Below are 26,558 nucleotides of genomic sequence, written 5' to 3'. Positions count from 1 at the left end.
AGCTTTGCTTGCAATTGTTACATCACGTGTTTTTGTACGTTAAGTTGTGTCGTAAGTTATGTCAACATAAGGATGAAGGGATATGTTATTCCCAAGGTTATAAGTGTTTAAGACCATGGTTAGTATATGTTGGAAGGATGTAACACCCCGTACTTTGACGTTAGAATTCGTTGTAGTTAGCCAATACAAACCTACAAGAATAAGGTTGTGTTCAAGTATGCATATCAAGAGCTTAGCGTATAAGAGGACGAGGTCCCAAAATAATATTTTATGTATGCCAAAAGAGGCTACGGACTAGGACGGGCTTTCTTCAAAAAGTAATTTCTACATATGTGAATGATAAATGTGATTATTTACTTGTAAAAGTGTATAAAATTATTTATTCAATAATGGGAAGGGGTACACGTGTCATGTGTATGTAGCTAAATGGGGCTGATAAGTAAGTGTTGTATAGGTATAATTAACCATTTGATTAGTCATGCTAGGTGTATGTTGGATAAGGACAAATTTCCTTGGCAAAAATAAATAAAAGTTAGGCCACCTTCTACCTAATAATCTTTATAGGAATCGTCATGTGGGCCTGGACTTATGTGGCAGCAAGAGGGAGTAAGTAAGGATCAACAAGTCATCAATACACACATATACACACATCCATGAAATATATAGAGAAGGGGAAGGGGAGTTTCATATAATTACACCTTGGGAAAGCTAGCTAGTTCTTATATGAGCAGCAACATTATTGTGTCTCCAGCGGCGAATAATCCCATCAAGTTAGTAGAAATTTATGAAATAATCTTGTACTTCAGTTCAAGGTTAGTTGTAGCAAAATTCCATCTTCGATTCTCCCCTGGATTCTTGGGCTCTTATCGTTCTCTCTCTCTTTCGTAGTTGTTGTAGTCGCTTGTTTCTTGAAAGTTTGGGATAGAGCAAATTGGTTCCACCTCGTTTAAAGTACATATAACCTTTTTTATTTCGTAGAAGAGGGTGCTGTAGATGTGTTATTTTCATGGGAATATATGAAGTAGTAACTAGAAGTCATAAACTAGTGATGAATGTTGTTATATTGGATTGTTGGGTTTGTTCTTATGTTGTTGAGGTGTTGGACATGTAGATTTGATGGTGTTTATGTGTTGTTGATGTTTTTATGAACTTAAAGAGGTAAAAGGGGAGGGGGAAATGCTGTCCAATTAATTATAGAATGAGCTTGCTGCTCGATGTGTTGTTGATTGTGCTATTCGTACCTTGACGTTAGTACCATTATTATTTCTTGTAGATAAAGGAATAGAGGAGGTTGTTTCCGATGTTATAATAAGGAGTTCGGCGTTAAATATATGTTAAGGCTATCATTTCCTTCTTTTAGCATGAATCCGATTAAAACGAAACGTAAACGAACGTCCCTCTATTCTTGTTAAGCTAGAAATGTTCATATATCTCCTTTCATTATTATGTCTAATGAATCATGTTATGTCATGTTTTCTTGGTTCTTATTGCACATATGTTGACTAGTTAGTTTACAGATCGTCATTCAGAGGATTAACGACCTTATGTCACTCCGATAAGCTCAGAATATCCTTCTAATGTTCCTCATGCATGTCTATATGAGCTATAATTGGTGGATATGGCACCTATATATGTATATGACAATATTACTTACTATCAAACTATAATCGGTGGGTATGGAACCTATTGTGCACTATATATATATATATATATATATATATATATATATATATATATATATATATATATATATATATATATATATATATATATACATATCATGCGCCGTCAGTGGCATTCATATGTTTCAGGTTGACTCTTTCCCTTACCTTTCCTTATTGATGTTTCATATAGGCTCTTTTTGTCTTAAATACTCGGTATATTTATTCGTACTGATGTCCTTTGTTGGGGTGATGCATTTTATGACTGCAGTTCAGGTAGACAGATCGACGGTCCTCCTCAGTAGAGTGCCAGCTCAGCGGTTGCTTGATGTGCACCATTCCTTCCGGAGTGCAAAATCGAGCCGGTATGCCTTGTATATATATGTTTTGGGTATGGCGGGGCCTTGGCCTGACCTTATGACAGTCATGTTACTCTTAGTCGTTGGTAGACATGTGTCTAGTGTATAGTTGTGTTGTATGGCCTTGTCGGCCCATGTTTTGCTATACAACTTCCATGGCGGCCTCGTCGACCCATATACATATATATGTATATGCATGTTGTATCCATTTGAGTTGTTGACTGATGATGGGTCCTTCTAATGCTTTAGTTACCTCGTGACAGCCTTGTCGGCCTATATATTTGTTTAGGTTGGGTTGACATCTGATATGATGGTGCTCGGCAAGTAAGGTTCATATTCTGGTCTCGCCTCTCCGATTTGAGGCGTGACAAACTTGGTATCAGAGCAGGACTATCCTAGAGTGTCTAGTAGAGTCTTGTTTATGGGTGTGTAGTGCACCACACTTATAAGCAGGAGGCTACAGGACATTTAAGATTATCACCTTTCCTTCTTGTTCTAGACCGTGCGATAGAGCTGAGTCGTAAGAATTCAATTCGTAATCTCTATCTTGTTTCATCATAAAATGATGCCTACGACTAGGAACAAGATGGCCAGTAGGAGGCTGGATACGATTGCGGAAGAGGGTAATGGTCAGGTGCCACCTGCTAGTGTGGGCCAGAGTGAGGCCCAGAGTTAGATGCCATCGCTGATACGTTTCGCATTTCGAGGGCAGGGTTAGCGCTCGGAAAGCTACTTCGAACTTGTTGGTGCTCTTTCAGACTTGTTTTGAAAAAGAGTCGCCACCTAATTTTTTAGGAAATTAGAAAAATCGGTGGTGAACGGTTTATTCAAATACCGTGATAAATCCTTAGTAATTCAAAGTTCTAGGTAAGGGTTCTGGTGATCCCCTAGGGAAGGTGTTAGACACCCTAGTATTAAGGATCCGTACTGTACGGTTGACCTTCGAATTCCAGTGTGTGATTATTTGCATGAACTGTTTATTTTTTACTTACTTTCCACATTTATAAAGACTGTCATTATTGCATAGTTTTGGAAAAGAGTTGAATATATTCCCTTTATATATAGGTTATTTTAGGTTTGGATTTATAATATCCGGATAAGAATAGTCTCCTTTTATGTACTAGGATAGTGTATTTTAAAAAGTATTTTGGTTTCGTAGTATATATATATAATGGTGAAAATCATTTTCATCCCCCCCCCCCCCTCCTCCCACCACAACTTTGCTTTGAAAATCAAACTCACTCTTTAACCATGAACAATAGACATTCTCCCCCTTTATCTTATGCAATGTCTGTTTTACCCTTGACATTTTCAATCCTCCATCTATGTAATACCATTTTATATATAATTTTTTTTAACCTAGGTATTTATAGATTTTTATTTAAATTCATATTATAATAATCCTTTTATGAATTTATCACAAAATCTAATATTACTTTTTATGATTGATAATTTAATACACACACACATACACACACACATTACCTGTTATTTTTACTTATGTATATGTATATTTAAGTTTCACTACTCTCTTATTCTCTGTTGTCAATGTATAAACGATTTTTGGTTGTCATTAATGGAATAATTTAAAATTCATTTATAATATAAATAGATAATATTTTAGGAATTTGTTATGGAATATACCTCTAATTTTATTAATTTTTTTATATTACCTGCATTGAAAGATATATATAAAATTATTATTACCAATTATTTTTACTTGTATAAATAGGTATCAGAGTTTTGATTATTATCAATAAAAAGAAAAAAAAAATTCTTGTCATTTATTTCATTATAAAATGACATTAAGTTATATACTCAACTATTATTTCTCTTTCTTTCTTTTTCGTCTGGAAAATAATATCTATTTTTTTTATAGGAAATTATTTGCATAGATTAAAGAGATTAAAAAAATAATCATGATTTTAAAGAAGGAAAAGTAAAAAAGACAAGTTGATAATGTGAGGGTAAAATAGGAATTTTAAAAAGGGTGAAAATCATTTTCACCCCCTAACTTTGCTTTAAAAATTAAACTCCCCCCTCGACTATGAACAATAGTCATTCTCCCCCCTTTATACTATGCCATGTCTATTTTACCCTTGATATTTTCAATCCTCCATCTATGTAATGCCTTTTTATATTATATAAAATTTATTTTTTTGACCTAGAAATGTATAGATTTTTATTTAAATTCATAGTATAAGTAGAATAATCTTTCTATGAAAATATCACAAAATCTAATGTACTTTTTATGATTGATATTTTAATATTACATGGATTAAGTATATATTATGTATGTACATGCATGTGTGTGTATATATAGACACACACACACACACTACCTATTATTTTTACATATATATATATATATATATATATAAGTTTCACTTCTTTCTTATTCTCTATTGTCAAATATAAAAAAGTTTTGGTTGTCATTAATGGAATATTTTAAATTATAATTTAAAATTCATTTATAATATAAATAGATAATATTTTAGGAATTGTTATAAAATATACCACTATTTTTATTAATTATTTGTATTACTTGCATTCAAATATATTTATAAAGTTATTGTTACCTATTTATAGATATCAGAGTTTTGATTATTATTAATAAAATAAATTCTTATTTTTCTCATTTGTTTCATTATAGAATGACATTAAGTTATATACTTAGCTAGTATTTCTAAATTTTTTCCTCTGCCTCGAAATTAATATTTAATTTTTTAAAGGAAATTTGTTACATAGATCAAAGAGGAAAAAAAAATCATGATTTAAAGAAGTAAAAGGAAAAAAAAAAGACAAGTTGATAATGCAAGGGTAGAATAGGAATTTTAAAAAGTCAATTAGTATAAAGGGGGGAGAATGATTATTGTTCAAAGTTGAGGGGGGAGTTTGATTTTAAAGCAAAGTTGGGTGGTGAAAATGCTTTTCACCCTATATATATATATATGTGTGTGTGTGTGTGTCCTTTTCCATTCATGCTTAATCCCACACTATGTGTCGGGTCAATCCATATAATACGCTAGAACCTCTTATTCTACAACTTTTGTATTTACAAATATATTTCACTTATTTGACTGAGTCTGGTTTGTATAAATGGTTCGATTTTTTTTTTTTTGTCTCGAATCTGTATATATGTATAAAATTGGTTTGTTGTTTTAAGGCGAGCTTAAGCCCAAAAATATAGATATGAAAAGGTATACTCCAGTGGGCTTAGCCCAATTCGTTAATTGCTTTTTCTGAAAAAATAGGGTGAGCTTTTGGCCCAAAATGTGTTTGTTTTCAGGTGGGATTCAGTCCAAAATCTTTGTTCTCCACTGTTAGGCTTGGCCCAAATTACTTAGTTTCGATTAAATTTTGGTCCAGAACTTATTTCATTTTTGTAGAAATATATTCCTTTGTTTCCAAAAAGCTGACCCGGTTTGTTAAAGGGAAAGGCCATAATACTTGTAGTCTAAAAAAAAAATCCTTTTACACTTCCGTTTTTAACTGATATCAAAAAATTAATATTTATCACTCCTAAAGCCGTTGTACTTAGTCCGGTTTTTTTTTTTTTTTTTTTTTTGAAAATCGTTCGGGGACTTAAAGTCTACTAAACGACATAGGTACCGTTGTCCTAAAACGACTAGTTCTAAAAATAAAGATTCCAATATATAATGTGAATTCTTACAAATTATACAAGTACGTTATTCAAATAAAAATAAAAATATTCAAATAAAAAAGCATAATTGAAAGAGAGGGCTAGGCTAGGGGTGTACACACCCCTAGTTGACCATTTTTGCCCATGGTTGGTCCTTCAATACATCTACAATATTAGCTTCCCTTTCACTTTGCTGGACAGCAATGACTTTGAAAGAATTGATCTGTTGGGCCTAAGCCTTACAGATTTGGTTTAGACAAGGCCCGAGTAGCATGCAGTGAGGAGGAGGAAGGAGAAATGGAACTTGGTTAGAATTAATTTACTAAATTTATCACACTTATATATATACATAACACATATATATATATATATATAAGGGAAAATACATGTATACATATATTGTTCCAAGTTATTGGGCCTGACAACCCAAAATTGGATCTAAAGAAACCACCCAAGCCCCCTTTGTTTCCAATATGCACATGATATACCCATTGTATACACATTTGATATGTATATCACATACATATCATGTATATATTTCTTCTCTTTTATCAATCCTATGTATATTCCTATGTATTCGGAAATCACTCAAAACAGATATAGAAACTAAATCAAACACTCAGGTTGCTATTACTACTAGAAATGCAAATGTACATCATTTAAGCAAGGAGAAACAGAGGAGCATTATTAGATCAGCAAACATGATATAAAAAGCAAGAAACTTAGCAAGTCTAAACAAACAAAATAGCACAAAATAGTTCATAATTTTAACAGATTTTGATGAGGCAAAAACAAACATGGATGTCCACTCACACTTGGCTCAATTCAGTGAAAGGGAAGCACACTAAGGAGCACATACTCAAATAGAATAAGGGAGGTGTGCAAAAAAAAAAAAAATGCAAGACTCATATGAGCCAACCTAAGATGTAACGAAGAGGAATTGTGACTTTTAAGCTCAGTAGAATTCCTAAAGGAATAGGAGGATACAAGAACTCGAACAGTTCAAAGAGCCAGGGTAGTCTAACATTCATTCTAGGACAATAACTTGATTATCAAGGTTTCAGCTTGTCACATCCCCTGTTTCTAGAAGAATCAGTCACTTCTCATGGACAATTTCCTTTTTGACTTTTACAACTTGTTAAGACACTTAAAGGGTTCATTTTATGGCAATCCATTGGTGTGCTGATGAGGTGTTAAGGCCAACTGTGCATATAGCAACTATGTCCCCTATGGACTTGTGGAGTATGCCATGACATCCCTTATTTGAAGGAAGGGTACTATGGACCAAGCAAGGCTTAACTCTTCCCAGTTCGCACCTTAAGATGTCTTTTAAATGGCTCCTCCATATCAAGTGGTCAACAGCCAGCCTATGCACACCTATGATCCTCTAGACATCATCATTAAACCAATCCCTAACCAAGATACTTACGCAACATTTGACACAAACTAGGACTTTCAATTAATTAGCCCGGAATTCTATTTATGGAGATTGCTTCTTTATCTACTCCTATGGCTGGTCACATGTGAAGTAAGATAGAACAGAGTCAATTCAAGCTAAATTCTCCTTTTGTTCTTACACCTTTTTTAACCCCCTTTTTATCTTTAGAACTATTAAAATAACTCTTTGGGAAGCAGGTGAAACTATATGGGAGATTCCAGTTGCAAATTATTGAGAAAAGGTATTAGTTGATCGTTGTTTTGCCCTACTATAGCTAAGTGAAGACATTCAAGACCAAAACAGGTTTCAGACACATCAATCTTCATCCTATAAGAGGAAAACTTAAGCAAGCTTATGTACACATATATTCAAGCAGACATAATTCCCTTTATTGGACTAAAAGCATTTCCATTCCCTAATCTAATTAATTTCTCACAGAGAATCACTGAATAAGTTAACTTCATTATTGAAAGGTCTCCTAAGTCATCTCGTTGAACAAAAGAACCACAAGCTGGTTTAAATATCAATAGACTATGTCACAACATAATCATATCCAAACTGAACCACAAGGATGCATATAAGCCATCATAGCCAAGCAATTGTATTGGATTCATAGACAAAGCATCAGAGTTCAACCAAGGACTTAAACACTTGAAGATAACCATAATAAGTTGATTTTCACCATAAACCATTTACTTATTCATTTCAAAACTATGAAGGAGTTTTTTGTAAATTAAGGTATATGTTTAAGTTTTAATAAGTAGTTCGCCCTCTTTAGAGACTTTAGTCACATAAACAGTTTGAAAATACTGGACAATTTCAGTTCTAGTTCATATTTAAACGATAGTTTTCAAGAAATGATACAAAGATAGTTCACATGAGAAAGAAATTAGATAGATTTGAACCAGTTTTAGTTTTGGTGTTAATCCTTCATCTTTCGGTCTAACTAGACCTTTAGAACTTCAAATATAGTCAAGTTTTAAGAGACAACAGGGTTAACCAATATTAGGACATATTCACCAAGTAACATATATAGATATAAAAAAAAAGAAGGACATTTATGATCATGAGAATATCATGCAGTTGTCATTTAAGTCACCATCTCATTCAAAGTGGTTTAATTTTAAAGAAAGATCCAAACAATTCATAACAGCCTTGCCCCCTAGGATAAGTAGTGTACATGAAAGGCCTAGACAAATCCAAGTTACACTTCTCTTCCTTTTCTTTACTTCTTTTGTACCTTAGCACTCAAATAATTAGTTTTAGAATGGACAAACATTACACATACATCTTACTCAAATCCTCAATCACACTCCTGTGATTTTGAGAACCTCAACACTGCCTTATCATGAACCAAGCTCAAGCACACATTGAAAGGACATTTAGAGTTTGCTACACCTCTTAACAAAGCTATTTACCCCATTCTTAATAGTTAGCAGTCAACCACCAACTCAAACACTCCTTTATTCCAGTTTCATCATAATTGATCCTTAAACTAATGTAACTTATTTAGTTAATAGCAAGCAGCTGAGAATGAAACTAAGAAACCCCATTACTGATCTATCCAAACCAATGTTACTAAAAATCATGATCATATCAGCATATTAAGTGTCTAGGCAATTATACAGTGATTAAGATCTGATTAAAGACCAGTCAAACCTCAATACTAAAACATAATGTTGGCTGAAACAACATTCAAACACAATAATCAACAGCATAATTATGGTATTTTTGTACTAAACCAACATAATACTAAATCAACTCCCAAATTCATACTTAAGCTAAACACCTAAGCTAAACACAAAACTTAATGAAAATGAAAAGCAATAAAATGATAAAAGGTTACCTTTTTGATGTGCAGCGGCGAGCAAGAATGGATTTGAAAACCGTTGTGCTTCCTCTCCTCAACTCAGCCACCACAAAAAAAATCAAGTTTTTAAACTGAAAACTCAACCTCTAACAGTTAAGTATATATTGTTTTTACTAATAGCTCAAAGTTCGAGTCAAATGCTCAAATATCAAGCTTTTGCATATGCAAGAGTGTTCAAAAAACTTCCTTTTCTTAATGAGATGCACCCAACCGATGTGGGACAAGTAAAATTTCTGAAAAATACACTTGGTTCTCATAATGAACGACTTAGATCTTCCCAAAATTGAGATGAAGGCTTGATCTCTAGCCTCATCCCCTCGATCCGGTTGGTTCTAAAGTAACCAATGGGAATTGAGGGTTCCACATACAAGAACAAGAATTAATTAATGCAACTGTACCCAATTCAACATAAAAGTGAAAAGAAATGCGGAAAAGGAGTCGAAACGATATCTTTAGGGTGTTGTTTGAGATAAGGTGGGAAGGAGATGAAGTAGCATTTAATGCTGCTTGTTTTGGTTATCCCAAAACTGATTCGGTTTTGATTCTCTGAACAAACGCCATTTTGGCAATCCAACTAGGAGAGAGAAGGGGGGAAGGGTGCCGGCTACTAGGGTTAGGGTGAGATGAGAGGAAAGAAAAGATAGGGTGTGTTTTGCGGGTGGAGGATGAAAAATGAAAAAAGGTATAGAGGTGTTACCCCTCTTATCCGTATTTTGTGCTGGGTCCAATTCTTTTTGGACTGGGCCTGGCTGATTAATTTAAAGGGGAAGGGGGCAGGGTCCATTGTATACATGTATATACATTTGATATACGTGTATACACACGTATACTAGAGTATATACGAGTATACATATGAGAAATTAACGCGTTTTTGAATAGATGACCGTATTTAAGAAAAAGACTAATTAAATTAGAGCCTTAATTATAATTAATCAAGACTAATTAAACAAATAAAGGCTAGTTTTGCAAACACGCCCTTTAGTTGACTTGATCTTAAGACCAGGCCATTTCAATTGTGGCCTTTTTGATTCAATTAGCCAATTTAAAAAGACATTTGCAAAAAACAACTTTAATTGATCAAACCAATGAATTTGGTCTTTTCAAATAAGGTCACCATTAGACTAAATAACAATTAAAAGGCTATTTTGCAATAATGGCCTCAATTGGGCCAGACTACAAGATTGATTTTCAATTAAGGTCAAAATTGACCCTTTCAATTGTAGCCACTTGTCAATTTCATAGCAACAGTTGTGGGAATTAACCACAATTAAGCATTTAATTAATTAATAAAATAAAAATGGGAAATTCAGAGTTTAGGGGTAAAAATGATTAATTCTTTTAATTGATCAGATTCGTTGGATTAAAAAAAAAAATTGCTAATTGATTTTTTTTTGTGATTTAAACAACGGAAAAGGCTCAAATATGCCATTCAACTATCATAAATGGCTCATTTATGCCACTTGTCAATAGTTTGGCTCATTTATGCCATCGAACTATAGGAAATGACTCATTTATGCCATTAAACTATAGGAAATGACTCATTTATGCCACTCATCAATAGTTTGACTCATTTATACCATCGTCCATTATCAAAATGACTCATCCATGCCATTTTTCATTAACGTCGGTTTTACAATATCATATATGAGACGTGACCTCCAACTAGATTATGATTGTGGGTGAGTAAGGTGTATGGGTCGGATTTTTTATTAATTTGTTATTTAAAATTGGGCTGGTTTAATTAAACGATGTAGACCTCTAATTGGAGGCTACCTGTCATATTTGGTATTATAAAATTGGCGTTAATGAAAAATGGCATGGATGAGTCATTTTGATAATGGACGATGGTATAAATGAGTCAAACTATTGATGAGTGGCGTAATAAGCAATTTTCTATAGTTCGATGGCATAAATGAGTCATTTCCTATAGTTCGATGGCATAAATGTGCCAAACTATTGACGAGTGGCATAAACGAGCCATTTCCGATAGTTGAATGGCATATTTGAGCCTTTTCCGTTTAAACAATTAAATAAATAACTTTTCAAAATTGTTTTCTCTTAGTTAAATCTAACAAATATGTCATAATTATTGTAAAATGTGCAAATTAATTTATAAATAATTTATGATACTATCTAAATAATTTTATATGATTATTTTGACTTCTAAAAATTACATATTTCATTCCGTTTAATATCCAAGGACTCTGGGTAATTAAAATAAAACAATGAGAGGTAAAAAATTAGGCATCAACAACTGCCCCTTCGGTGTTCGGGGATGGCGAGACCATCCCTGAGCAACGAAATTTGACTAACCCTAATTTTTGGCTGACCCAACTCATGCTACCTCTCATTTTTATGCAATTTTCAGACTTGTGGACGGACCTTGGTCTCTAGGTTTCCTACATATCTCGGGCTGTACGAGAATTCAGACTACTTATAGTTCGAGTCAACTAAGGACTTTAAGTGATTTGAAGGGGAAGTCCTGAGATCTCAAGTGTTGTGACTGAGATTTTCTCTGGACGGCTGTTAGACTGTGACCGACTCTCTGGTCTTGAGCCAGCCTACATATCCCCAATTTCTGGGAATCAGGTCATATGTAGTTCGACTCGCTGGGGAAGAGTATGTCCCTTATGCAGGAATATCCTTAGATTTCTCGGTGTGTACCCGGCCGGTCGCGATTTTTAGTAAGAAAGTAAATAACAAACAAAATTGTGACTGAGTCTAAGATCGGATGGTTTCCAAATCCTGACCGGAGAGCTTCACTCTTATGGACACCCTATCTTGACCGGCCGCGTAAGAAAAAGTTCCACGTTCTCTATGCAATCGTCTGAATTTGGTTTAGTGAGTCGACTCCTTCTGGCGGCTGTGTACCTATTTCCTGATTTTGACAGTATTATAGATATTTCTCTTGGTGTAATCATGTTTCTTTGACAAATAGCCTTTGTTGATGTTGCTTGTTTGTGTAGATGGCCTTTGTGGCTGTTCGTATGAATGACCCTTGTGGCAGTTTTTATGAATGAATGTCCCTTGTGGCAGTTTGAATGAATGGCCCTTTTGGTTATTTTTATGAATGAATGGCCCTTTTGATTGTTTGTATGAATGACCCTTTTGGCGATTTGTATGAATAGCCCTTTTGGAAATATTTGTATGAATGACTCTTTTGGCAGTTTGTATGAATGGATGGCCCTTGTGGCAGTTTGTATGAATGGATGGCCCTTGTGGCAGTTTGTATGAATGAACCTTTTGGCAATTTATATGAATGGCCTTTTGGCAGCGTTTGCATGAATGACCCTTGTGGCAGTTTGTATGAATGACCTTTTTGGCAGTGTTTGTATGAATGGCCCTTTTGGCAGTTTGTATGAATGACTGGCCCTTTTGGCTGTTTGATATGAATGGCCCTTTTGGTTCTTTGTATGAATGGCCCTTTTGGCATGCATATGACAAATATGGCCCTTGCGGCTGGATAATCTTTCTTTCGTCCATTGTACTGGCTGTGACCCTCGTAGTCGGATATGCCTCTTTATCTTTGTCATGCCCCTTTTGGTCGAATATGTCTTTATGCCCATTCACTGTGACCCTTTTGGTCGAATATGTCTTCCTCATTCATTTGTCTTGTGGATCCTTTTAATTGGATATATCTTTGCCATTCGTTTGTTTTGTGACCCTTTCAGTCTGATATGTCTTTGTCCATTTATTTCATGACCCTCGTGGTTAGAGATGCTTTTTTCCTTTCATTCCGTTCTGACCCTTTTGGCCATTTGACGTCTGGTTGAGTTTTCCCTTTGCCTCTGTTGCGGGTAAGTCGATTGATGACGTATCTGCCTCCCTATTTAAAAGCCTACATCTACAGAGAATTTTTTAGTTTTCTAAAAGGCCGATTAGCGTCGTTTTCCTCTCGTCCGGTGTCTTCTCTTGATGCTTCTTTGAATCCTCTTAGACTCGGTATTTCGAGAGATTGTTTTAGAGCGAACTTATGATAATTTTGAAAATCTAAAGTAAAGTTATAAAATACCTGTTGTTTTCTTGAAAATCTTTGTTTTCGTTTTGTATGTCATGACATGTGTTTTTTCAAACGAGGTCTTTCGATCTTTCAGGGGATCTCGTTGCTGAGTCCCCGAACCGGTGTAATTTTTAAGATCTTTCTCAATAATTCTGCCCCGGTTTCAGGCCTTGATTTGATTGACTCTTGTGTCGTCTCGTTGTGCGGGAATTTCTGAGGTTCCCTAATAAATTCTGCCCTAGTGTATGGTCTGGTCTTGTCATCTTCTTGCTGATTGCTTTTGACAGGAATTTTTGAGGTCTCCTTAAAAATTCTGCCTCATTGTAAGGTTGATGTTGGCTGACTTTTGCGTCGATCCTTATATTCCGATCCTATTGATTCCTCTTGACTTTGTATCTCTGTGGCTTCCTAAGAGTTTCTTGGGTTTTTCTTTTGTGACAATCGAGCTCGAAAGCGCCTACGTATCCTGTCGCAACAGGAAATCAGGTCGACTGTAGTTCAGAATAAAATAATTAAGTTTTGGTTTTTACTAATGATGCGACCGGGTCTGATATGGACTGCCTACATATCCCACTTGTGGGAAAGTCAGGTCATCGCGTAGTTCATTACATGGATGATTGTTTTCCTTTATTTTATTACAAAAGGACGATTACAAGCAAAAGATACGATTAAAAGGGACATGATAATGTGATTACAAACAAATGGAGTCCTAAATGTAGTATCTCTTGAGTGCGTCTGCATTGATAACTTTGGGTCATTCTTGTCCATCCATCTCGGCTAGGACCATGGCTCCTCCCAAGAGTACTTTTCTGATCATGTATGGTCCTTTCCAGTTCAGTGCAAATTTTCCTTTGTATTCTTCTTGGTGAGGGAAGACTCGCTTGAGTACGAGTTGCCCAATTTGGAAGAGTCGGGCTTTGATCTGTTTGTTGAAAGCTAGAGATATTCTCTGTCTGTATAGCTATCCGTGGCATACTGCCACCATTCTTTTTTCATCGATCATAGCCAGCTTCTCGTAGCGATTTGTAAACCATTCTGTATCATTCAGTTCTGCTTCTTGGATGATCTTAAGTGAAGGAATCTCCACTTCTGCGGGTATGACCGCTTTTGTGCCGTAGACAAGGAGATATGGGGTTGCTCCGGTAGATGTCCGGGCAGTCGTTCGGTACACTAATAAAGCATAAGGTAGCTTCTCATGCCAATTCTTGCAGTTATCGATCACCTTTCTCAAGATTCTTTTGATGTTCTTGTTGGCAGCCTCTACTGCTCCATTCATCTCTGGCCAGTAGGCTGTAGAGTTTCTGTGAGTGATCTTGAATTGTTCACAGAGGCCTTTCATCAGATGGCTATTCAGATTTGCTCCATTGTCTGTTCTGATAGACTCGGGCACACCGAAGCGGCATATGAGATTGTTCTTGATGAAGTCAGCCACGACTTTCTTGTTCACTGATTTGTGAGAAGTTGCTTCCACCTACTTAGTGAAGTAGTCGATGGCGACTATGATGAAATGATGTCCATTGGATGCCGGTGGCTTGATGGGTCCGATGACATCCATCCCCCATACTACGAATGGCCAAGGTGAGCTCATCACATGTAGTTCTATAGGGGGAACCTTGATCAGGTCTCCGTGTATCTGGCATTGATGGCATTTTTGCACAAATTTTTAGGAGTCATGCTCCATGGTCATCCAAAGAGTATCCTTTCCTTAATATCTTCTTACCCAAGATGAGTCCATTTATGTGGGGTTCGTATGCCCCGGCATCTACCTCTTTCAGCAATTTTATGGCCTCTTTGGCGTCCACACATCTGAGTAACCCGAGGTCGGGTGTTCTCTTGTATAACACGTTTTTGTTTAGAAAGAATCCGTTGGCTTACCTCCTGATGGTTTTCTTCTAATTTTCTGAGCTTTCTGGTGGATACTCTCTTTTCTCCAGATATGACTTGATGTCAACGTACCATGGTTTTCCATCTGGCTCTGCCTCGACGTGAGTGCAGTGAGTTTGTTCTTCTTTTAGAGTGTTCTCTAGTGGATCAATGTGAGTCCTATCGGAGTGCTGAATTATGGAGGCTATTGTGGCTAATGCGTCAGCAAACTCGTTTTGAGCCCCCGGAGTATGCCTGAAATTAATGCTTTCTAATCGTCCGCACAGTCTCTGTACCAGGTTTACATATTGTAGCATTTTGTCATTCTTGGTTGCCCAATTTCCTTTCACTTGATTGATGAGCAAGTCGGAATATTCGATTACCAACAACTCTTCTATGTTTATGTCCAAAGCCATTCTGAGGCTGAGAATACATGCTTCGTATTCGGCTATGTTGTTGGTACACTAGAAGTCGAGTTTTGTGGCGATTGGATAGTATTGTCCTGTTTCTGATATCAACACTGCTTTGATGCCTGATCCTTTGTAGTTGAATGCTCCATCGAAGAACAGTCTCCATCCTGAGTATGGCTCAGTCATCTCTTCTTCGATAGTCGTCACCTCCTCGTCTGGGAAGAAAGTCCGTAATGGTTCGGGTTCATCATCGATGGGACTTTCAGCCAGCAAGTCGGCTAGGGCTTGTCATTTGATTACATTCAGTGCTACGTATACATTATCGAATTCGCTCAGTAGCATCTGCCATTTAGCTAACTTTCCCACGGGCATTGGTATGCCGAAAGATATACCTTAGTAGATCCATTCTGGATATGAGGTGAGTGGTGAACACTGATAGGTAATGCCTTAGCTTATGGGCAAGCCATGTCAGGGCAGAACATGTTTTCTCTACGAGTGTGTACTTTGACTCACAGGATGTGAACTTCTTGCTCAGATAGTAGATGTCATGTTCTTTTTTGCCTTCTTCGTCATGTTGGGTGAGCATGATGTTACGCCCCTTGTTTCCGTCATAGTAAGACTTATGATTTCCTAGTTGAGAGTGCCTTGGGAAGCGAGACTCGAGCTTGAGTTTTGGAGATAGAAAGTGTTTTACCCCGTGTGCAATGGTACCAGCAGGCATTCCTGGTGATTTACAGGATTAGGAGTTGAGCGAATTGAATCGACGCGATCTGAACTGAATCAGAAAATCTGCAGGACACCAGTCATGATTGAGGGGTCGTCGAACTTGTCGATGGGCGGTCGTCGTGCGGCGTTGACAAGGTTCCTCAGCCATGCATTCTGCAGGCGCAGGACGACGAGCACGTCGACGGACCGTCGACACGTCAACGGGTCGTCGACCCGCTCGTCTAACCAGACCACTGAAGCATTTAATTCTCTGAGTATAAATACATGGTCCACGACTTTATGTCTTATTTTCTCTTATTCCCAGATCAGAAAACTCTAGTATTTTGCTCTCCTAACATTTATGGTATATTAGTGAAGATTTGACAAGACCCGGACCCCGTAAACCCGAGCTTGTGAAGAAGAAGGTTGTTTCTAGGGTTTCTCCAAGAATGGGAAGCTTAGGGAGTTGAAGTTAAAGTGATTCTTGGGATTCTTGATGCCTCAAGGTATGTAAATGATTCCTACCTTTATATTTAAGTTGACTACCGAGAGTTTTAGTGATTGTAGGTAAAGAGAAGGTATTTGTGAGAGTGATAGATTGATGAAGGGCAAGGTAGTGACATGAGGCTATTTTAAGAAATGATTAGGAATGGATTTACATGTATGTTGATATGTATAGTTGTTATCATTGTATTGTGGGTATTGTAGTTGATATTGGATCGAATAAGAAGTTGAAGGGTGGTAAGCTTATAAAGGGAATGGTTGTTTATAGTTCGTTAAGCTTTATATGTGCTTGAGGATGATTAGTAAGCAAGGCAAGTAGCCTAATTAAGACTTATGTTATCTTAATTGTAGACTTACAAGTTCAAGAGGTAGGAGTTGGGCGACTTGATATACGTCAAGGTATGTTAAGGCTTTTCCTTTCTTTCACTTGGCATAATCCTATCATATGAACCAATAAACGAGTCAGAGAGTTTCCATATTACTCTATTCTTGTAAGCACTAAGAGAAATACAGTTTTAATGTTTCCATATCCCGGCTATGGTATTTCCCCATGTACAGATCTTGTGATTTTCTGTCCTAGTAGTACGAGTTCAGTAAGGCCCATGAGAGGCCAATTGTCATTATATTGTTTGAAAATCCTGTTGTTCAGTTTTATTTGTGCTATGCCTTCACTTTCAGTTCTCAGGGGTACATGAGAAAGGCACACTTGACAGGGGGTGAAGGTGTGACATGCGATATTATATTTCATAGGTGAAAGGCACGCTTGATAGGGGGTGAAGGTGTGGCCTATGAGTGGTCCATGAGTGGCCTATGATGTAGGAGTATATACATGAGAAAGGCACACTTGACAGGGGGTGAAGGTGTGTCCTGTGATGTGACAATGAGGCGTGTACCTACTACATATATATATATACATGTCTATACTTTCCGACATACGTATTCGTCGATTCAGACAGATACTAGTTCATACGATTCACGAGTATAGTCATTTCTCTCTCTGAGTCGGATCTTATTCATGATTTATATATATATGTTCATACTTGTTGTCTTTATGCCTTACATATTCGCACATTATCCGTACCGACTCCCCGTCGCTCGGGGGCTGCGTTCATGCCGCAGTACGGTGTAGACGGGAGGTGGTCCAGCTTAGTAGGACCTTTATCCAGCAGAGATCAGTGCACTCCATTCGATCCGGAGTTGCAGTCTATTTTTGGTAGGCCATCCTTTTGAGATGTATATAGATGGGTATGACGGGGCCCTGTCCCGTCCTTTCTACAGCTTTCATTCCAGTAGAGGTCTGTAGACAGTTGTATGTAGTAGTCAGACGATGTAGCCTTGTCGGCTTATATTATTTTGTGTACAGTATATATAGCAGCCTAGCCGGCTTGCACTGTTCTTTCGCATGTTGTGTATATATATATATATATATATTGTATATATATATATATATATATATATATATGCGTTCGATGTTTCCTCTTATGAGATTAGTTTGTGCCATTTATGGGCTATTGATGTTCAGCATGTTTCAGATAAGTGTTTAGGGGTGTTTGGTCGCTGGAGGTCAGACTCCCGTCACGGCCCATCGGTTTGGGTAGTGACAGAAGTGGTATCAGAGCAGTTCCGTCCTAGGATTGTCTACAGACCGTGTCTAGTAGAGTCTTGTTTATGGGTGTGTTGTGCACCACACTTATAAACAGGATGCTACAGGACATTTAGGATGATGTCATTCTTTCTCTCCTAGATTGTGCGATAGAGCCATGTGTTAGGCGTTCGCTTTCTGATGAATTGTTATGATTTTAGCAATGCCTCCCAAGAAAGCTACGGTACCGCCCGAAAGGCCAAAAGCCATAGAGAGGCCACTAGTCGTACTCGGCGTGCCACTAGGGCTCGGACGAGATTCGAGCTGAGCCCATCCGAGACATCGCATACACGTCCAAGGCCCGTCCCGGGACTCCTCGGTGAGTGCACTGGTCGGGATGTGCGGGATGCTATTTAGTTATTAGCCAGATTAGTAGCCGCTCGAGGCTCGGCGGATAAGCAAAATATGGACCCCGTGGAGTCGGGTAGTTCGAGGGTTAAGACTTTCCTCGAGTTAGATCCTCTAGAATTTTCGGTGATAATCAGAATATGGATCCCGAGATTTCATTGATGGTATGTAGAGGACTTTGAGGGTGATGTATGCAAGTGAGGTTGAGTCGGTGGAGTTAGCTTCGTATAGAACTCGCGTGATATTGCGTTGAAAAAGGTATCGGAGAGTTGGGAGTTATCTAGAGGAGAGAATGCTCCTCCAGCTGTTTGGCGAGAGTTCATAGATACTTTTATTCACCATTATTTGCCTCCTGAGGTCAGGCGAGCCCGAGCAGACAAATTTTTACGTATTGAGCAGGATATTAATTCGTTTGTAGTGTCCAAGAGTATTTCATACGTGTGTATTTCGATCCTATGGCTAGATATGCCCGGCCATGGTGGCCGAGATAGAGGACGAGGATAGTTCACCGTTTTGTAATATACGGTTTAGGGCCACATTTGATAGATGCTTGTGCATATCATTGCCGCATTACGATTGGGGCATGGATATCTCCCGTATACGAGAGAGAATGCACGAGTTCCGGAAGATCGCAAGCGTCCGAGAGGGGCAGAGCGTGACCGTGACCGAGGCCATGGTAAGAGGGCCAGATCTTTTGACATTGGAAGTGAGTCCAGGGGAAGACAGAGGCAGCAACATTCCCAGTATTCATATCATTCAGTAGGGAGTGCACCTCCGCGGTTTTCAGGCCCGAGGTTTGATCGGTCTTCTTATTCGGAGCGGCCCGAGTTCAAGAGCATCGTGGCTCCCGCACGTACGGACCGCAGTCGGGACGACGAGGCCACCCATGCCACGGTGTGCCCAGTGTGGTAGGTTACATATCGAGCAGTGCCGATTGGGATCGAATGCCTGTTATTCTTGTGGCCGACCAGGTCATGTGATGAGGAATTGTCCTTCAGGAGGTGGCATGGGCACTATTCAGCCTACAGGGTCCACAACTGGTTCTTCTTCTACAGTGCGCCCTTCGGGGCAAGCCTTTCAGTCACCGACAATACGAGGTAGGGGGAGGAGTGGAGCGTCCAGCTCGAGCGGTCCTCAGCACCGCGTATATGCACTAGCTAGTAGGCAGGACCGCGAGACGTCTCCTGATATTGTTACAGGTATATTATCGATTTCCTCCCATGATGTCTATGCACTGATTGATCCAGGTTCCACTTTATCATATGTTACTCCATTTGTTGCTTGTAAGTTTGGGATAGAGCCCAAGTTGATTAGACCTTTTGAGGTGTCTACACCAGTTGGTGATCCGGTCATAGCTAGGCGAGTATATCAAGATCGTGTGGTTATAGTTTGTGATCGCCACACTGTAGCAGATTTGATTGAGCTAGAGATGATTGATTTCGACGTTATCATGGGTATGGATTGGTTGGCTTCCTGTTACACCAATGTTGATTGCAGAACAAAGATAGTTCGATTTCAGTTCCCGGCAAGCGCCCAAGAGTGGAAGGGTAATCCGCTCGCCGAGGGGCGGTTTATTTCCTACCTGCGCAGAAGATGATCAGAAAAGGGTATATTTTTCACCTAGTTCGAGTTCAAGATGTGCAAGCAGAGTCGCCGACTCTTCAATCTGTTCCTATAGTTAATGAGTTCCCAGAAGTGTTTTCAGATGATCTTCCAGGCATTCCCCCAGAGAGGGAGATTGATTTTGCTATTGATCTATTGCCAGACACTCAACCAATATCTATCCCTCCTTATAGGATGGCACCTACGGAGTTGAAGGAGCAGTTGAAAGATTTTCTTGAGAAGGGCTTTATCAGGCCTAGTACATCACCGTGGGGAGCGCCGGTGCTATTTGTAAGAAAGAAGGATGGCTCTTTGCGAATGTGTATTGATTATAGGCAATTGAATAAAGTGACTGTAAAGAATAAGTATTCGCTCCCGAGGATCAATGATTTGTTCGATCATTTGCAAGGCGCCAAGTATTTCTCGAAGATAGACTTGAGATCAGGATACCACCAGGTTAGGGTGAAGGAAGAAGACATTCCAAAGACAACATTTCAGACTAGATATGGCCATTATGAGTTCCGTGTTATGTCGTTTGGGCTAACTAATGCCCCAACTGTATTCATGGATTTGATGAATCATGTATTCAGACCTTTTATAGATTTGTTCGTGATTGTGTTCATAGATGATGTTCTGGTTTATTCATCATCAGAGGCCGATCATGCAGAACATCTGCGGACAGTGCTTGGAACTCTCCGAGGAAAAGGGTGGTATGCCAAGTTTTCGAAGTGTGAGCTCTGGTTGAACTCTGTGGCTTTTCTGGGCCACATTATTTCAGAGGAAGGCATTAGAGTGGATGCCCGGAAGATTTTTGTGAAGAATTGGCCAAGGCCCATGGCACCAACGGAGATACGTAGTTTCTTGGGCTTGGCAGTTATTATAGAAGGTTTGTAGAAGGATTTTCTTCTCTTCAGCCCCATTGACTAAATTGACTCGAAATCGACGCTAAGTTCCAATGGACAAATGCTTGTGAGTAGAGTTTTCAGGCGTTAAAAGATAAGTTAACTTCAGCACCAGTTTTGACTCTTCCAGAAGGAGCAAATGGCTATGTAGTATATTGTGATGCTTCAGGTATTGGATTGGTAATGTGTTGATGCAAAGACGGCAAGGTCGTTGCTTATGCTTCTAGACAATTGAAGAAGCACGAGAAGAATTATCCAACCCATGATCTTGAGTTGGCAGCAGTGATTCATGCCTTGAAGATATGGAGGCACTACTTATACGTTGTCCATGTTAATATCTATACTGATCATAAGAGTCTCCAGTACATCTTTACGCAAAAGGATTTGAACTTGCGTCAGAGACGATGGTTAGAGAGGTTAAAAGATTATGATATGGATATTCTGTACCATTCCGGGAAGGCTAATGTAGTAGCCGATGCCCTCAGTCGTAAATCTATGGGTAGCTTGTCTCACGTGTCGCTAGAGAGAAGAGGAATAGTCTGTGAGGTTCATCGATTGGCTAGCCTCGGAGTTTGATTGCTAGATTCAGGTGATGTAGGAGTTACTATACAAGACACATCGATATCATCTTTGGTAGTTGAGATAAAGGAGCATCAGTATGTGGATCCTGTTTTAGTTCATTACAGAGATACAACACTTTAGAAAGAAGAGACACCCTTTGTGATCACAGGTGATGGAGTACTCAGATATCGAGGCAGATTGTGTGTCCCTAGTGTTGCAGGACTCCGTCAGCAGGTTATGGGAGAGGCACATTACCCCTGCTATTCTATTCATCCAGGCCCAATAAAGATATACCATGATCTGGAATAAGCTGGAGGTTTATTAGTGGGATGGTATGAAAAGAGATATAGCGAATTTGTCGCTCGTGTCCAAATTGTCGAAGTCAAAATAGAGCACCGAAGCCCGGAGGTTTATTGCGAAATCTATGGAGATTCCGACATGAAAGTGGAGGTAATTAATATGGACTTTATTACAAGTTTACCCTCACTAAAGACTAAGTGTGATTCGATATGGGTCATAGTTGATAGGCTCACAAAGTCAGCTCATTTTCTGCCTGTCATAACTACTTATGCAGCCGAGGATTATGCGAAGCTTTATCTTAAGGAGGTCGTACGACTTCATGGTGTTCCCACGACCATTATTTCAGATAGGAGAGCACAGTTCACAGCTAAATTCTGGAAGTCTTTTCAGCTGGGATTGGAGACTTAAGTGAGTCTTAGTACTGCATTTCATCCGCAGACGGATGGGCAGGCGGAGTGTACTATACAGACCCTTGAAGATATGCTTAAGGCTTGTGTACTTGACCTTCAAGACAGTTGGGATGATCATTTTCCTCTCATTGAGTTTGCTTATAACAATAGTTACCATCCCAGCATTCAGATTGCCCCTTATGGGGCCTTATATGGGCGGAGATGCAGACCGCCCATAGGATGGTTCGATGTCGGGGAGAATCAGTTAGTAGGCCCAGACTTAATTCAACAAGCAGTTGATAAGGTGAAAATGATTAGAGAGAGGTTGCTAACAGCTCAGAGCTGACAGAAATCCTTTGTGGATAATCGGCGACGCAAGCTAGAGTTTGAGATAGGCGATTGGGTCTTCCTAAAAGTTTCTCCTTTGAAAGGAGTAATGAGGTTAGGCAAGAAGGGTAAGTTGAGCCCTCGATATATTGGGCCGTATAAGATCATTCGTATAGTGGGTACAGTGGCATATGAGCTAGAATTGCCTTCTGAGTTAGAGTCGGTACATCCAATATTTCATGTATCTATGCTTCGTAAATGCATCGAAGATCCTTCAAGAGTTGTACCAGTAGATGATATCCAGGTGACCGAGCAGTTATCATACGAAGAAGTTCCGGTAGCAATCTTAGACAGGCAGATCCGTCGGTTTCGAACTAAGGATGTAGCCTCCGTTAAAGTGTTGTGGAGGAATAGGAATGTTGAGGAAGTGACTTGAGAAGCGGAAGAGGCAATGAAGACTGAGTACCCGCATTTGTTCCCAGCAGTACAGGAGGTTCAATCTGAGATATCACATTCCCCAGGTATTATTTCATTTCGATTATCGTGATTGGTCGTGTGAGGCCATGGCACTGTATGTTGTAGTATGTGGCCCTGTGTGGCATTATTCTAGGTTGTTATGTGCAGGTTAGATTGGTATAAGTATAGGGGAAACTCCGCCAAAATTTTTCTATAGCCTTGATTGTTCGAACATTCGGGGACGAATGTTCCTAAGGGGGAGAGAGTGTTACGCCCCTTGTTTCCGTCATAGTAAGACTTATGATTTCCTAGTTGAGAGTGCCTTGGGAAGCGAGACTCGAGCCTGAGTTTTAGAGATAGAAATTGTTTTACCCCGTGTGCAATGGTACCAGCAGGCATTCCTGGTGATTTACAGGATTAGGAGTTGAGCGAATTGAATCGACGCGATCTGAACTGAACCAGAAAATCTGCAGGACACCAGTCATGATTGACGGGTCGTCGAACCTATCGACGGGCGTCATCGTGCTGCATCGACAGGGTTTCGCAGCTATGCATTCTGCAGGCGCAGGACGACGAGCACGTCGACGGGTCGTCGACACGTCGACGGGTCGTCGAACCGGACCACTGAAGCATTTAATTCTCCGAGTATAAATACATGGTCCACGACTTTATGTCTTATTTTCTCTCATTCCCAGATTAGAAAACCCTAGTATTTTTCTCTCCTAACATTTATGGCATATTAGTGAAGATTTGACAAGATCCGGACCCTGTAAACCCGAGCTTGTGAAGAAGAAGGTTTTTTCTAGGGTTTCTCCAAGAATGGGAAGCTTAGGGAGTTGAAGTTAAAGTGATTCTTGGGATTCTTGACCTCTCGTGGTATGTAAATGATTCCTGCCTTTATATTTAAGTTGAGTACCGAGAGTTTTAGTGATTGTAGGTAAAGAGAAGGTATTTGTGAGAGTGATAGATTGATGAAGGGCAAGGTAGTGACATGAGGCTATTTTAAGAAATGATTAGGAATGGATTTACATGTATTTTGATACGTATAGTTGTTATCATTGTATTATGGGTATTGTAGTTGATATTGGATCGAATGAGAAGTTGAAGAGTGGTAAGCTTATAAAGGGATGGTTGTTTATAGTTCGTTAAGCTTTATATGTGCTTGAGGATGATTAGTAAGCAAGGCAAGTAGCCTAATTAAGACTTATGTTATCTTAATTGTAGACTTACAAGTTCAAGAGGTAGGAGTTGGGCGACTTGATATACGTCAAGGTATGTTAAGGCTTTTCCTTTCTTTCACTTGGCATGATCCTATGATATGAACCAATAAACGAGTCAGAGAGTTTCCATATTACTCTATTCTTATAAGCACTACGAGAAATACGAGCTTTTAATGTTTCCATATCCCGGCTATGGTATTTCCCCATGTACAGATCTTGTGATTTTCTGTCCTAGTAGTACGAGTTCAGTAAGGCCCATGAGAGGCCAATTGTCATTATATTGTTCGAAAATCGTGTTGTTCAGTTTTATTTGTGCTATGCCTTCACTTTCAGTTCTCAGGGGTCATGAGAAAGGCACACTTGACAGGGGGTGAAGGTATGAACTGCGATATTATATTTCATATGTGAAAGGCACGCTTGATAGGGGTGAAGGTGTGGCCTATGAGTGGTCCATGAGTGGCCTATGATGTAGGAGTATATTCATGAGAAAGGCATACTTGGATGTGGGCGAAGGTGTCCCGTGATGTGACAACGAGGCGTGTACCTACTAGATATATATATATGTCTATATTTTTCAACATACGTATTCGATCGGTAGACAGATACTAGTTCATACAAATTCATACGTATAGTCATTTTGGCGAGTCGATCTTTTTCATGATTTCTATATATATGTTCATACTTGTTGTCTTTATGCCTTACATATTCAGTGCATTATCCATACTGACTCCCCATTGCTCGGGGGCTGCATTCATGCCCATAGGTACAGGTTGACAGGGAGGTGTTCCAGCTTAGTAGGACCTTTATCCAAATGGAGATCGCTGCACTCCATTCGATCCGGAGTTGTAGTCTATTTTTGATGAGCCATCCTTTTGAGAGATATATAGATGGGTGCGACGGGGGCACTCGTCCCGTCCTTTCTACAATTTTCATTCCAAAGAGAGGTCCGTACATTGTATGTAGTAGTCAGACGATGTAGCCTTGTCGGCTTATATTCTTTTGTGTACAGTATATATAGCAGCCTAGCCGGCTTGCACTGTTCTTCCGCATGTTGTGTATATATATATGTAGGTTGTACAGAGTTTTGATGTTTCCTCTTATGAGATTAGTTTGTGCGCTTTTGCAGCGGGCTATCGATGTTCGGATGTTTCGTATAAGTGTTTAGGGGTGTTTGGTCGCTAGAGGTCAGACTCCCGTCACGGCCCATCGGTTTGGGTCGTGACACATGCACCCAAAACCATTCTCTGATACTGACACGTACAGTAGCAGTGGACTCCCTAGCCTGGGTGGCACTAAGACGGGAGGATTGGAGAGGTATTTGTTGATTTTGTCAGATGATTCTTGGCATTGCTCCGTCCATTCTGTGGAAGCGTCTTTTTTGAGAAATTTGAGGATTGGTTCCACAATCACAGTCGACTGAGCCATGAATCGCCCAATGTAGTCCAACCTTCCCAAGAAGCTCAAGACTTCTTTCTTAGTTTTGGGATGTGGCAGCTCCTGCATCGCTTTGACTTTTTTAGGGTCTAATTGAATGCCTCTGCGGCTGACTATGAACCCTAGCAGTTTACCCGCAGGCACTCCAAATGCTCACTTTGCCTGGTTTAGCTTCAGATTGAACTTGCGAAGCCTGTTGAAGAACTTACGCAGGTGCATGGTTTGCTCTGAGCTTTCCTTTGACTTTATGATAACATCGTTCACATAGACTTCGATTTCTCGATGCATCATGTCATGAAACAGGGTAGTCATGGCTCTCATATATGTGGTGCCAGCATTCTTGAGGCCGAACGGCATTACCCGGTAATGGTAGACTTCCCACGGGGTGATGAATGCTGTTTTTTCAGCATCTTGTTCGCTCATGAGTATCTGATGGTACCCAGCGAAATAATCTACAAACGACTACAACTCATGCTTAGTGCAGTTGTCTATGAGAATGTGGATGTTCGGAAGGGGAAAGTTATCTTTTGGACTGGCCTGGTTGAGATCCCGATAGTCTTCATAGATTCTGATTTTTTCATCCTTTTTGGGTACTGACATTGTGTTGGCCGACCAAGTGGGGTAGGACATCACCTCCACTATCTCGGATTTGATCTGTTTTTTTAGCTCGTCCTTAATTCTGATACTCATGTCATGTTTAAATATCCGAGTCTGTTGCTTGACCGGAGCAAAACCTTCTTTAATGGGCAATATGTGGGCCACTATCTTAGTGATCAATCATGCCGCTCAATCCTGGCATGTCATCGTATGACCAGGCGAAGACATCCACATATTCTCTTAGCAGAGCTATGAGATCTTCTTTATGTGGTGCTTCTAAGTGAGCATTGATCCGTATTTCTTTAACATTCTCTTCGTCAAGGGAAG

At 39.1% G+C, this 26,558-nt stretch overlaps 2 protein-coding genes and 1 long non-coding RNA gene across 3 annotated transcripts; 1 reads left to right on the top strand and 2 right to left on the bottom strand.

Annotated features, from left to right (window-relative positions):
• The first annotated feature begins 522 nt into the window (after positions 1-522).
• LOC132045190 (uncharacterized) lies at positions 523-2,228 on the top strand. Its single transcript, XR_009412361.1, has 2 exons — positions 523-812; positions 1,933-2,228. It is a non-coding gene; the product is annotated as an uncharacterized LOC132045190 (long non-coding RNA).
• An 11,704-nt stretch (positions 2,229-13,932) lies between these two features.
• On the bottom strand, positions 13,933-14,620 carry LOC132045191 (uncharacterized). Its single transcript, XM_059435732.1, has 2 exons — positions 14,584-14,620; positions 13,933-14,417 (listed from the first exon to the last, which is right to left on the bottom strand). Exons 1-2 carry the CDS (start codon positions 14,618-14,620, stop codon positions 13,933-13,935), a joined length of 522 nt encoding a protein of 173 aa, XP_059291715.1.
• A 243-nt stretch (positions 14,621-14,863) lies between these two features.
• LOC132045189 (uncharacterized) lies at positions 14,864-15,250 on the bottom strand. Its single transcript, XM_059435731.1, has one exon. It carries the CDS (start codon positions 15,248-15,250, stop codon positions 14,864-14,866), a length of 387 nt encoding a protein of 128 aa, XP_059291714.1.
• Between the last annotated feature and the right edge of the window lie 11,308 nt (positions 15,251-26,558).

The sequence above is a fragment of the Lycium ferocissimum genome, unplaced genomic scaffold (genome assembly GCF_029784015.1).
Source record: "Lycium ferocissimum isolate CSIRO_LF1 unplaced genomic scaffold, AGI_CSIRO_Lferr_CH_V1 ctg6193, whole genome shotgun sequence".
In the NCBI taxonomy this organism is placed as follows: Eukaryota; Viridiplantae; Streptophyta; class Magnoliopsida; order Solanales; family Solanaceae; genus Lycium; species Lycium ferocissimum.
Note: the sequence above shows the minus strand (reverse complement) of the source record. Positions and strands in the feature narration are given on the sequence as shown.

What these genes read in the sequence shown, in the direction of transcription:
- LOC132045191 (XM_059435732.1), bottom strand. Translation starts at nt 14,620, where the DNA reads ATGCCATCAATGCCAGATACACGGAGACCTGATCAAG. An exon ending in TACACGGAGACCTGATCAAG is followed by an intron (nt 14,418 to 14,583) that starts GTTCCCCCTATA and finishes CTCACAAATCAG; the next exon opens with TGAACAAGAAAGTCGTGGCT.
- LOC132045189 (XM_059435731.1), bottom strand. Translation starts at nt 15,250, where the DNA reads ATGGCTTTGGACATAAACATAGAAGAGTTGTTGGTAATCGAATATTCC.